Source organism: Gobio gobio (assembly GCF_949357685.1).
Source record: "Gobio gobio genome assembly, chromosome: 7".
NCBI lineage: Eukaryota > Metazoa > Chordata > Actinopteri > Cypriniformes > Gobionidae > Gobio > Gobio gobio.
In genome coordinates this window covers 40,758,035-40,772,198 of record NC_137103.1, presented here as the reverse complement: position 1 = coordinate 40,772,198, position 14,164 = coordinate 40,758,035, and the positions used below count along the sequence as shown (strand labels likewise).

At 36.5% G+C, this 14,164-nt stretch overlaps 1 protein-coding gene across 1 annotated transcript; it reads right to left on the bottom strand.

Annotated features, from left to right (window-relative positions):
- Positions 1-9,298: 9,298 nt before the first annotated feature.
- LOC307128854 (uncharacterized protein) lies at positions 9,299-12,760 on the bottom strand. Its single transcript, XM_079820865.1, has 5 exons — positions 12,621-12,760; positions 12,070-12,116; positions 11,471-11,800; positions 10,571-10,722; positions 9,299-9,978 (listed from the first exon to the last, which is right to left on the bottom strand). The coding sequence occupies exons 2-5, from the start codon at positions 12,107-12,109 to the stop codon at positions 9,934-9,936; spliced, it is 567 nt and encodes a 188-aa protein (XP_079676991.1). The 5' UTR covers positions 12,110-12,116; positions 12,621-12,760; the 3' UTR covers positions 9,299-9,933.
- Positions 12,761-14,164: the final 1,404 nt, after the last annotated feature.

Sequence of the window (14,164 nt, the reverse complement as noted above, 5' to 3'; positions counted from 1 at the left end):
CATCATGAAGCTGCTGCACACTTTCATCCTTCAGCCAGTTAATTTTAAAGTAATAATTGCATTTTTACATGAAAATAACCAAAGATAGAGCTTGCAGAACTGGGTTATGTAATCAAAACATGATAGGACACATTGAAAGAGGTGGAATGGAAACATGATGCTCTTTTAATCGATGTAATTTAAGACTTCATTCACATCTATGAAACCAGGTTCTTGCATTTTCATTTAAATAACTTCCAGAGCAAGAAATGAGGAACAGAATATATCTATCCGGATCTAGACAGAAGGAGACGGCTCAACAAAATGAGATGTATTACCCTCACACATAGTCTTTTCTATTCAAATAAACTGAAGGCTGAATATGTTATCTACAATTAATACGGTAACCCTTTACAATAAGGTTCATTAGTTAACATTATTTAACTACATTAGTTAACATGAACTAATAATGAACTGCACTTATAAAGTATTTATTTATCTTTGTTAATGTTAATTTCAACATTTACTAATGCATTATTAAAATCTTGCTAACATTAGTTAATGCACTGTGAACTAACATGAACAAACCATGGATTTTTATAAACTAACGTTAACAAAGATTAACTAATGCTGAACAGAGGTGTTGTTCATGGTTAGTTCATGTTAAATAATGCATTAACTAATGTTAACTAATACAACCTTATTGTAAAGTGTTACCATTAAAATAATATTCTGCAATTTTTTCATTACAGTAACGAGAGCCTCATTTTTTACTGTGGTAATGACGACTTGAAGGGAAAATGTGCAGTTCTTTTAAAAGAGGCTTCAGTTTCTTAGTACAAATTATAATTTGTAGATTTTAAGAAAAAAAAGTGGACTGGAGGTGTTGTTTTAACAGGTTTTATTAAAGTCGTTCAGATATTAAGTTACATCTCTAACACTTCATGTAACCTAATGCTTTTAACACGCTGTGCCAAAACCACGATCCTGAAGCCTTATGTTACTAAAGAATTTCTCAAGAAAGTTACTGTGGCGAACAGCGAGGCCGAGGGACCGTGAGGGCGGGACGAGGCGGCGCTCATCAGGGAGGATGAGCGCCAGCTGCGCGCCGCAGCGATCTCGGCCCTCGCGGAGGAGGGAGAGAGGACCAGGCCTGGATTTTATGTTATGTTTTATTGTAGTTGTGTTATCCGCTGCAGTCGTCCGTGAGGGGCTGCTTCCTTTATTTTCACTTTGTGTTTATTTGTGTTTGTGTGTAGGCGGCAGTCGGCCGCGAGGGGCTGCCGCCGCCATATTTATTTTGTCTTTATTTTTGATTAAATACTTTGAATGTCCGCCGGTTCCCGCCTCCTTCTTCCCGTACAAACAACGTTTACTACAGTTACCATTACTTATATAACAATAAGTTCAATATTCCCAATACTAATGCAGTGTCTAAGTTGTATATAAGTCTTTTGGCTTGTGATATAACCTTGTCAAATAGGCCTATCTTGAATTTATTTTATGAAAGCGAACATATTTATTCCAGCTTGTTGCTGTGTTCCCTTCTTCCTGTTTTTCCGTGGAAGAGGAGATTAAAGGCAATCAGCTTTCTATACCCAGGATATTTGCACATTTTGGCAGAATCAGTTTACATATTGACAAGGTCTTCAAGATTTGTCTTTCAAAGAGATGCCTAGGCTATAATTATTCAGTCAGACTGCCACAATATAGTGAAATATCAGGTTGACAATCTTGATCTTGTAGTAGAGTTCAACACCTTACATATCTTGCACTTACCACAAGTATTTGCTGTAAGCAAGCTTACAGATGAAAGTGAATAGTGACAGATGAAACATTGTGTACTCCACACTGACTTAGCTGGTTTACATCAGCAAAGTTCCCATCAGGATGAGAAAGCAATTGTCACTGAAAACAGATAATGCACAGTTCTGTACAGAGCCAGGGCCATTCTTGATTCTCATGTTGTATGTGAAGCACTTGAGTAGGGGCAGCTGGCAGACACAATACAGCCCCTGGTGAGTTGAGTATGACACAAGGGCAAGCCGGTACCTGCTGTGCCAAAGGACGCCATGTTCAAACATCCATGTGACAGTTCTGCTAATAGGTTAATTTCTTTTGCTTCAAAATCGAGACGTGGCACTGCTTTTCCTGTGTCTTGCAAATTTAAGATGCCATGTCAAGTTTAAATATTCAGCTTTTAAAGCTGCACAATGTCACAATGTTATGGCTGTCTAGCAGTTGAAGCAGAAAATAGAAGTTAGTGGAACATTGTTTGGCGAGTTGTGCTTTGGCTCTGCTATTCTTCACGTATCAATCTCCACTGTACCTACTGTTACAGATGATCACCTTATCAAAATGTCTACATCTAATATATATATATATATATATATATACAGTATATTATGAGCAAGTATGAGCAAGTATATGCTGCTGTTGTTTAAAACAACTAACTGTTTTATTGTTACAAAAGTTTGGCATTGCTGATATTAGTCATAACGATTGCTATTCATATCAGATAAGGTAAAATGATCTATTACACCTTGGCTAGTGTTTAAGGGATTGACACTGTTACCACCATAAAAATTGTTTTGTGAACCTATGAATGTGCAGCAAAAGTGATGCTGTGCTTTATTACGGGTACTGTTGCTTAACCTTTTTGTTTGCAAACTCTTTTTGGTTCGAGGTTCATTTGTTGTTGCTTTAAGCTACTAAGATACTTCCACTGCATATAGTAGTAGCCTGACCTTCTTATGGATATGATGTAAACACACATGAATGAATGATGGAAGTATGCATTTTCCCAGGAAGTTCGGCTCTGAAATATAAATAAATATTATAGGCTTTGCTTTAGGCAGGTAAGGCAAAAACATAGATTGGAAGATGGTTTTATGATGTACTCACTTTTTATTTAAATTTGTATTCATTCAGAACAAAAGAGGTACATAGTGTAGCTTTAATATCACATCTTTTCCATTTCTCAGGCTGCATTTTGTAAATTGAAATTAAGGAATGTAATATGTTTTTTGTTTGTTTTTCAGTAGTCAAGAATGAGATATTAATGTGTGATGATTTTATTGGAATGTGTGGTGGTCTAATGTTAACGCAGTTCTATATGTAACCGATCCTCAACCCGCTCAGAGCAGGATTCGAACCGAGGTTTCTGGTGTGGGAGGTGAGCGTGCTAACAAGGACGCAGCCGCTAGCTCACCTCTTGAGGTCAGGGGAGTGAGATTTTCACGCACAGCTCTTACTGGCCTATGTCCGTTACACTCACCCCCCTAAACCCTATCTGGGTCATGGCACAAAATGTGACCAGTCCTACTCGACCCATTCCGAGTGGGATTCGAACCGGGGTCTCCGGGGTCCTCTAACAAGGACACTAAAGACCACAGCTGCTAGCTCACTTTACACACACAGCTCTTACTGTCTGTTACACTCACCCACTAAACCTCACGTAGACTCGTGTCTCAGGCGAGCTAACAAGGAAGCTAAAGGCCACAGCCGTAAGCGTCAGTCGCTAGCATGCCTTTTGAGATCAGGGGAGTGAAGTTTACACGCACAGCTCTTACTACTGGCCTATGTCCGCTACATATTTTCATCAAAAACTTGTTTTCTTTTTTTCTTTATACCTTTATATTACCAATTGCTTGAGAAACTATTCACAAGAAAAAATAAATGTCAAGATGATGACATCATTGGATTGACATCATTCATCATAAACATTTACATTTATGCATTTGGCAGACGCTTTTATCCAAAGCGACTTACATTGCATTCAAGGTACACATTTTACATTTTGTCAATTCTTGCTTTCCCTGGGAATCGAACCCATGACCTTGGCGTTGCTAGCGCCATGCTCTACTGTTTGAGCTACAGGAAAGCTAAAGGGGATTTGATTGGAGTTCAAATGCATAAACAGCCCTGTATTTCATCAGACAATTTTCACAGGTGTCTGTTGAGGGAACATGACTCATATTCAAAAATCATACTTCACCGCAGCTTGTCAAAAATGATGCATTAAGCAGTTGTGCAGGATCTTGCACAATAGGTTACAGATGAATGACTACAGATACAGATATAAGTCTAGAATACCTTTGATGAACCTTGATTTCTGATTATTTAAATTTTATCACTTCAATCAAGGATGATTTCTTTAAAGAAAAGTGTTTTGGCATGTTCTTCTTGTGACAGTGAGTCAAACACTTTAATCAGAATATATATGTGTGTGTGTGTGTGTGTGTGTGTGTGTGTATATATATATATATATATATATATATATATATATATATATATATATATATATATATATATATATATATATATATATATATATATATATATATATATATATATATATATATATATATATATATATACATATATATATATATATATATACACGCACACATCTATAGAGTATAGATTTTTTTTTTTCATCCAAACACATGGTGGCTTGATTTCCTGCTTTGTCTACTTTGAGTGGTGGGTTCAGGCTGAGGATTTCAAGGTCTTAGAGAGACCCTTAGAGGCGGACTGAGAAAGAGAAGGAAGAAAATCTCACACAACAATGAATGCTATAGCTGCCTCACAACGTTTTAGATCAGCTGTAGATAAAATATATGTATGTACAGTATGAAGTATGAAGTATCTCTGTTGAATATTTAAACAAGGCCTATGTTCAAATTAAATCAGGCCCTTATCTGTTGCTTGGTTAAGCCTATAAATATGCTGCATTGTTCTGAATATCTGACCAGTGTGTGACGATAATCTTGTTTTTGGAAGGCTTCACACTGTAAAAACAGAGAGATACTTCAGAGTCCAGGCACCATTTTGGTTTCTCAGATTGCTCGCCCGAGTTCTTGTTAACATAAAATGGAACTTATTGGTTCTATTTTGTGCTGACTATTCGGTTGAAAAACATTTAAGGAGTTAGTTCCAGTTAGTTCTAAGAAATAGTGGCATTTATCTTACTTCCTTCTTATTTTCTTCTTTTATTCCTTACCATGACTTAGGGGGTGCCGTTAGTGCTTGCGCACACAAAAATTTTATTATAGACACATAACGCTCGTATTCATGGGTCTTGGATTTTGCAAATCGCTTTGAATGAAAGTGTGTCAGCTAAAGAAATAAATGTAAATGTAACACTGTAATTTACCAAAGTTGTGGAAGTTATTAAATATTATTTTTTTTCTTAAAGATTCAAGTGTCAATAAATGCTACTTTTGTACAGAAGATGAAGTTTTGAATTCTGGAATACAGTATATCAAACTTGATCATTAAAGATCAAGGAAATATGATTCCTGATGCACTTTAAGTAAAGTGCTCAACAATGCCTTGGCGCCAATATGCTTTTGTTATAAAATGTAACACAGCTTGTTTTACAGAAACTTCCAAGATCTCGATCTCTCTCTCTCACACACAAAAGTTTACCAAACACAAAACAGGTTATTAGTGTTTTAAGTCTGTGCCTTTCGCCTTTCCTGTCCGGTTCCCTCTCTTAACTTCCTGGAGACTTGAGTATTATGTAATCTTGTGAAAGAACCTACATATTATCAACTTATTTGTTTATTTGTGTATTTTGTATTTGTTGTGTGTGTGTGTGTGTGTGTGTGTGTGTGTGTGTGTGTGTGTGTGTGTGTGTGTGTGTGTGTGTGTGTGTGTGTGTGTGTGTGTGTGTGTGTGTGTGTGTGTGTGTGTGTGTGTGTGTGTGTGTGTGTGTGTGTGTGTGTGTGTGTGTGTGTGTGTGTGTGTGTGGGCATGTTTTTGTGAAATATTAGGACACAAATGTGTATAATGACATGGGTATGACATAGGTATTACAAAAAGAGGGTGAAATATGAGGACGTTCCCCATGTCCTCACTTTTCAAAATGCTTATAAATCACACAGAATGAGTTTTTTTTCACAGAAAGTGAACTGCACAGTCTCCTGTGAGGGTTAGGTTTAGGGGCAGGGGCAGTGTAAGGGGATAGAAAATATGGTTTGTTCGTTATAAAAACCATTACGCCTATGGAATGTCCTCACATTTCACAAAAACAAACATGTGTGTCTGTGTGTGTGTGTGTGTGTGTGTCTGTGTGTGTGTGTGTCTGTGTGTGCACGCGCACCCACACCCACTTTTGGGCCTGGAGGCTGCAGTCAATGCCAAGTATTTTCACTAAATAAGTAGTATTAGTTGCTCTCTGAGAATGAAAAGATGGATTAATAACTTAAGCAGCTTAAGGACAAAAATGTCAACAGCATGTCAATAAACAAGATGCAAAAAAGTATATTTATGTATAATAATTAATGTAATATTAATTATAATTAACTGATTTGGTCATATATATGGTCATATATTGTTGTGTTATATATAAAGTACAGTTCCGAAGTTTGGAAACATATATATATGAAGAGTTCAGATGCAAAAGCCTCTAAAAGCCACTTCGGTCAAAAATGAGATAACATGCTGAGTAAATGCTCTCCGCATATAGTATACATTCATAAAATACTTTCACTTCAAACCCACTAAATGCCAGCCTCAGCCCATTCAGAAGTGCCGGTACTTGGGTAGAAACATAGGAGCCTGACAAAAACGCTTATTTTAAAGAAAAACATCAGACGGACTTAGTGGCTTTTGCCTCTGAAGTCTTCATATATACGTATATACACACACACACACACACACACACACACACACACACACACACACACACAGTATTCAACAACTTGTTGCATTTCACTTAGCAAAAAAAAATATTAATTACATCATCACATGACAATGTCCTACTTCGCTGACATCAGCATGGGACTTTCCAAGGCAAAACAATCGCAGGGGAGAGAGAGTGTTTTTCTTTCCTTTAAGGATTGACTAAACTTCAGTTCAATCAAGTTGTTTGCTTTCCTTCGCTCTGCGAAAATTTCTTCATTATTGTGTTCTAGAAAGTTAACACACAATATTTTTTTACGTTTTGAAATAGCTTGACAGTTTTATTTCACAAATGTGTTCAGTATATCGTTGTCTGATGTGCAAACAGACAACCCTGTTGAACCTACAATCTCGTCTTTTCTGCCTTGTCAAAAAAAGACATCCGCTCTTTCCCCAGTCAAATATTAACTATTATTGTCTCATCAACCTGATTTAAAAGGTCAATACCTTTGGTATTTTATGGCTTAAAAATAGGGCAAAAGACTGAATGGCTTAGGGGGGTGGGGGGTTTTTTTTATGTCGTTCTCAGATGTGTTTTGATAATGTTTTCACATGGCATGCCCTCATTTGAGTTTATCATTCCTAAAAATAATAACTCATGGATCAAAGCCTGCTTGTATACTTCCCGGTTCATTAAATGGAAAGTCACACAAAGTTAAATTATTTCAAAAGAGGTGGAATATAGGCCACTAGATATTTGTACCATTGGTTTGGTATTTTATGGTGTTTTTTGTCATTTGGCCAACATTCAGCATGAACATCCTCTCTAACATATTTTGTAGTCCACTGAGCCAAGAAAATCATGGTTTGAAATTACAAGTGGCTGAGTAAACAATGAAAGAATTAGTGTGAACTACATATTTAATTTCACTATCAACAATGTAGGTAAATTTGATCTTTCAATGAAAATTATTTTGAGGTTGGAAAAGTAACCTGAGCTATAAATGTTTGGCACAGCTACTTCCTCTACTAGAAGCATTTAATTCAAAATCTCCACATTCTTTCCATCAAACACCCAGCATGACAAGAAAAGCCATTACTATAATATATGGGTTAGGTTTCTGATTGTGACCTTACTGGACTAATTTGAATAATCTGAAAACACATAATGTTTTGGCAAGACATTCAGAAAGAAGCAATCTACAGTAAAGATATGGTCCACTAGAGAAAACCGGATAAATTCTTGACCTCATTTCAACCAGGAAGAGCCCAGAGATGTCCAAATGAGAACTAGAGCAGATATGTATAATCATTAACACTCACAAACACAACAGTAACCTGCAAGTTGTAAGGCTTCTGAGTCTGAGTAATAAAAAAAGAAATTGCCTCACACATCAAAAAATGTGTACAATGTACTAGGTGGTATACAGGTATGGTTAGGGACAGGTTTGGTGGTAGGGGTGGGTTTAAGGGTGGGTTAAGGTGAAAGATAAGGGTCAACAGTGTAATTATAGATTAATTACAACTGTAATTACAAGCAGGTATTTACACAAGTACAGTGTAAAAACATGTATGTACACTATTAGTGCACTGTATTAAATTATTAATTTAAATGTTAATACACAGTTGTTAAAGAAACTTAATATAAAGTGGGACCAAAAATAGTTTTGAACGGTCATATTTTATGACAGCGGAGGATATCTAAATGTTTTATTATGCTTATGCATTAAAAGTTTTCACGAAAGATCATACAGTATAGTAGTAAGAGTGATTAATCTGTTTATTGCAGTGCATTCTGACTTCTTCATTCAAGACATGGTCATGTGTCCATTACACTTGCAGTCATATAGAAACTGAAAGCAAACCAGTGGAAAGAATTCAAAAATTTTGAGACGAGAAACATAAGTTCATTGTTTTTTTTCCAGCTGCGGTTGGAAATCTGGACAGGATTAAAACCTCAACATTACGCAACAGCCGAGAGTTTGAAACTCTAGTTGGAAAATTTGACTAAAATCCTATGTCAGCGAAATGCCCAGCTTAAAGGATTAGTTCACTTCAAAATGGACATTTCCTGATATTTTACCATGTCTTTCTTTCTTCAGTCGAAAAGAAAAAAATAGTTTTTTGAAGAAAACGTTCCAGGATTTTTCTCTCCACCATTGACTTCCATTGCAACCAAAATGTTGAAGGTCCAAATCAATGCAGTTTCAAAGCGCTTCAAAAGGCTTCAGAGGCTCTGCGCGATCCCAGACGAAGAATAGGGTCTTATCTAGCGAAACGATCGGTCATAAAACATTTTTTTTAAATTTTAAAAAAGAATTTACTTTTTAACCTAAATTGCTCGTCTTGCGCTGCTCTGCGCTCGGAAGTATCGCATTCGTCGTCTAGTGTGACGTTTTCGCCTTTTGAATCGCGTTGAAACTGCATTGATTTGGACCTTCAACATATTGGTTGCAATGGAAGTCAATGGTGGAGAGAAAAATCCTGGAATGTTTTCCTCAAAAAACGTATTTTCTTTTCGACTGAAGAAAGAAAGACATGAGCATCTTGGATGAGATGGGGGTGAGTAAAATAGCAGGAAATTTTCATTTTGAAGTGAACTAATCCTTTAAGTTGTAATTCATTCAGAATGTGTGGTGTTATACTAAAAGTACTACAGCTTTAGTAACAGAAGAGAGATACAGAAACGTGTATTTCAAAAAGCTTTATTGCCTCGGCAGGTTTGAAGCAGAATTCATTTAAAAGTAAATGAAATTTGGTAGAGTAAAAAAAGAAAACATATCCCATAGGGAGTGCCATATTTCTTCCACATAAATGAAAATCAACACAGACTGAGGAAGACGACCCATACAAGAGTAAATGTAAAGAGGCTTACATGGTGTCAGCTTAATAAATCATTGCAATACACATATGAACTATAAAATATAGTGATTTGAAAAAGAATGCGACCAACGTCTCAAATCAGAGGACAAATATAAACTACACGTCCCCCACCTGTTACATCTGTTCTTCAAAGAATGAATAAAGACATTTCCTACAAGGATAACCTTGTCATCTTACAGACTGTAATGCTTACAGGAAGTATATTCACAGTGTATTCACAATTCAGTGGTTTTTAAGTAACAGCTCTACAGCTGAAGACTGCACATTGTGACGATCGTCTCCATGCGGAATGAACACGACTCTGTAATGCCCACATCCAAACACATTTGTTTGGGGCTAAGGTATGGTATAAATAAAGTTCACAGACTATATTGTCTGTGATGTTGTAAAGGACCTAGTATTACAACATAGAAGGTAGTCCATTATACTTTCAAAGCAAGATCACACTCTTTGGATCATAGGTTGCTGTGCTGGTAAATCAGTGTCCTATATCAAAAAAAGCAAAAAATGAATCAGTCAGGCACATGGGAAAATGCTCCGGTACTTTGACTAAACATGTTGTCAAACACAGGACCTGAAGCGCCACTCTGAAAGTATGTGACTGCCGTGAGCAACTTGTGTAGATAATTGAGCAACATTCAAGGAATTTGTCTACTTTAGGAAGAGTTTTTAGTTTCAACAAATGTATATCAAGAGGTCATAAAATCGTGCAATCAAACGCTGTCATTCAAAGTCGCAGTCATGGAAAATAAAAGGAACGGAACAAAAATGTGTGTCACGTGTCCTGAAGCACATTTGTGAAATAGTTTTCAACTGTTAAATGTGACACTCATGTTTTGAGATGCTGAATAAACAGACACATCGTAACACGTCAAAGACGGTTGTATAGAAGTGCAAGTTTACATAGAAAAACAAACGGCCCCTTTAATTATTTTAATGTTAGTGGAGGAGTTTTTTTAATCTAATAAATGAAAAAGTGTATATTTCCTATGATGATTTTATGCAATTTAATGAGTAATCACACGATCAAAAAAGAAATAAATCAACAAAACATAATATATAGACAGAAACTGTTTACCGTGTTTGTCCGATGTCGTCTTTTAATGAATAGGGTTAGAAGCACAGCAACTCCGAGTATTAGCATTACCAGAATGGGAACACTAATGGAGACAGCGTCGAAAGATTTGTCTGCATGGCTGATTATTTTTTCATTGAAGTTCTTTTCAGACACTGGTTGAAGACAAGGGCAATATATGAGACGTCATATATAAATGTCATCAATATCTGTACAATATCACACATTAGAGATTACAACCCCAACTTCTTATCTATAATATGTCAAAGAAATACAGGAAGAGGTTCTAGAGCAGCGGTTCTCAACAAGGGGGCCGGGGTCTCAGGGGCCTCAGCACACTTCCAGGGGATGCCCCAAGCAAGTCTTAAAATTATTTAAATGTAGTTATATTAGCATAGTCAAATATATTTTTAAGTTGTTTTTTTTTTTTAAACAGAAGTACCAGAGGTTAAAATATTTTAAGAACTGCCGTTCTAGAAGAATCTCAGCATTTGTAACACCAGCTCTGAGCCTATAGCATAATTTATACTTTATCACAACATGACTCTCTGTAGTCTTATTCTGATACCATTCAATAGATAAGCTATTTTATTACCGCTGGTTGCACCGCAGATAACGTCAGTACAATGTTTTAAATATTGTGATACGCAACTCCTTGGGGGCAATAACTTTCGGTTTTGCTGCATTGGCAACAAATTTAATTTAACTTCCTTTGGTTGTCATGAATGTTCTGCTTTTTAGCTGCTTTTTCCAACCAGCGCGTCTCACACACGTCATCATTTAACCAGTCCTAATAGACTACAGCTAAGCAGACTAGCACTGTATAAGAGGAAGAGGCTTGTTGTTTCCTTTCAAGTTACTACTACTAATCTGCTAGGATAAATTCAATTTTAGATAACTCACCTATTAGATTAACTTCTAATGACGTCATCGACCCGACACGGCCCTGAACATTGACCATGGCATAACAGGTGTACACTCCTGCATCCTCTGAAGAGATGTTGCGGATCATAATGGAGCAGTTTGATTTCTCCTTATTCAGGAAGAGTTCAGTCCTGTCCACGTAGGCCTGGTCTATATGGGTCCTGCTGTCTGGCGGATATTCACTCACTACTCTTAAATCGTTCTGCCATGCCAGTCTAGATGACTCACTGGAACAGCCACATGATAAAAGTACATCCTGTCCAACGATGCCAGTCACATTTTTCACCATTTCTCCCACTGCAGAGCCATCTACAAGAAGAGTTGCAGATACTCATCATAACAAATACTCAACTTCATTTACAAAATCTGGAGCATCTTCAGTTTATAAAGTAAAGACTGTTTCAATTAAAAGAAGAAGAAGAAATATTCTCTTAAGGAACATCATTCTTTCATATAATTTTACATTTTAGCTTTTTTTAATGCAAATAATAATATCTGTATGTTCCCAGATCATCAATAAAAAGTATGTTTTATGTGTTTTAAATAATAGGGTCCAGAAGGATTCAATAAATACTCACTCGTGATCAGCAGAAGTGTCAGAAATGCCAAGATCATCATGGTTGTCCTGGAAGAGATAGAAGCAGGTATTGAAGTAGGCTGCTGGAAATTCCCAAGTTCTCAAACAAACTACAAACTAGGTTAAATGTGCATAGTAGTTTTATGCGAGTCCTAATACAGGATTATAAACATCTGCACTTTGTCCTGGTGAGACACGATATCTTTCGTTAAAAGAAGAACGTGAACTACTAGCAGCTCAATGCCTCGGTGAAATGTATTATAAGGCAGCCTATTTCCCACAGGTCACATGTGAAAAAGAGCCAAACAGCTTTCCCTAAATTTTTAGTCATCTGACGTTAACTCTGTAATGTCCTGTGTGAAAACAAAAGCTCCGCGACACAATGCAACGCACTTAAGGGTCAATGATTAGAGTCTCTAACGCGCAGGTTGTGGATCACTAAAACTTTGAACTGCATAATTATTCAAAAGTAATTCATCCTATATATCAAACATATGACAACAAACAATGTATTAAATTAAATTTAAATTAAAGGCACAGTCTCCTGCTGACCTTTGGCTTATATTTCCTCTGCAGAAAGACACGCACGCATCCGATCCCGCTGAGTGAAATGAATAAATCACTCGTGCTCGTGCAGTTCAGTTTTAAGACTCGCCTACATCCCACTCACGGATTGCAACGCAAACTGTTCTGGGTGTGGCTAGTAAAGCTCATTGTTTAACAGTAGCCAGTTACTTGAACGTGACTTAGAGTTAAATGGGTAGTAGGTGATTGTACCTGGATCTGCACATGCAATATCTGACTTGTTTATGAGCAGCGATTTTAAGTGGGGGGAAAACTCAGACCGGACAAGATGAACAGGATGTCCAATGCATTGTTCTGTAAACTCCATAAGATGGCGCTAGAGGGCTTTAAATTCCCTTTCTGTGCCTTATTCACTTTCTCTTTGCTCTCTGTTATTGCCCAGGAAATAAAGTTCTTTGACCCTATTTTCATAATAGTGTATGTGATTTTTGAAAGTAATATTTAATTATAATAATCAGTTCAGCAAAGGGTGTATAATTTCATTAAAATCATTTCAAGTAGCCTAGGCCTATTCTATAACAACAAATTATTTCTGCTTTTAGTATCTGAACATATGTTGCTGGAGTTTAATGTTAGCCCGGACTGGCCATCGGGAGCACCGGGAGAATTCCTGGTGGCATGGCGACTAATTTTTTTTTTTTTTTAATGATTATAATTATTTTATATTATTGCCTTTACTAAAGTGATAATTTTCGAATTCGGCATTCAATAAAATTATTATTAATAATAAAAATAAATCATGAATCTGTTAGTCTTGACCAGACTGGCAAGGCTACGATTCGACTTTATGCCTCAGCCAAACGCGAGCAGCACCCGATGATGGAGAGAAAGCGGCCAGGTCGAGCAGAGAGGGAAAGGGCAAAGAAAAAGAAAGCTCTCCGAGAAGCAGCAGCGAAACGTTGCAAAATTACTGACCTGTTCAGGGCTTCAAGTGCAGGTCAGTTTCATCTGTAAATACTGTACTTTTTTGCTTTGTTAAATTAGTATTGAACTGCTAGCGAATGTTAGCGGTAGCGCCCCTATTACTTACTATCACTTAAAATACTGTAGGCCTATGCTGGAGATTAATATTATTTAGTGTAAAGTTACATTAACATAATTACAATAATTACAGTAATTTAGCAGACAAATATTCACAATTATATGGTAGGTACTGGGAGCAGGGAGACAGAAGTGATAGTGCAGACATCAACAAAAAATGATGCAATATTTTATTAGGATTTTTCTAAATAGATACAGTCAAAATTAAGTTTATTATTGAATACATGGTAACACGTCCATGTTAATGAATGTAGTTAACTAATTTTAACTAATGAACCTTAGATTATAAAGTGTTACCGAATACATTTTTGACATTTAGACTATTTAGAAAATTATGGGTGCGTCTCAATCAGCTCCCTAGTTCAGTAGTCACGACCAGTGGAAAAAATAAAGTGCCGGTGTTACAATATATTCGGTTCCTGAAATATTTGGTTCCAGTGGGTGGTGTTTTCATGAATATTCATAAGTTT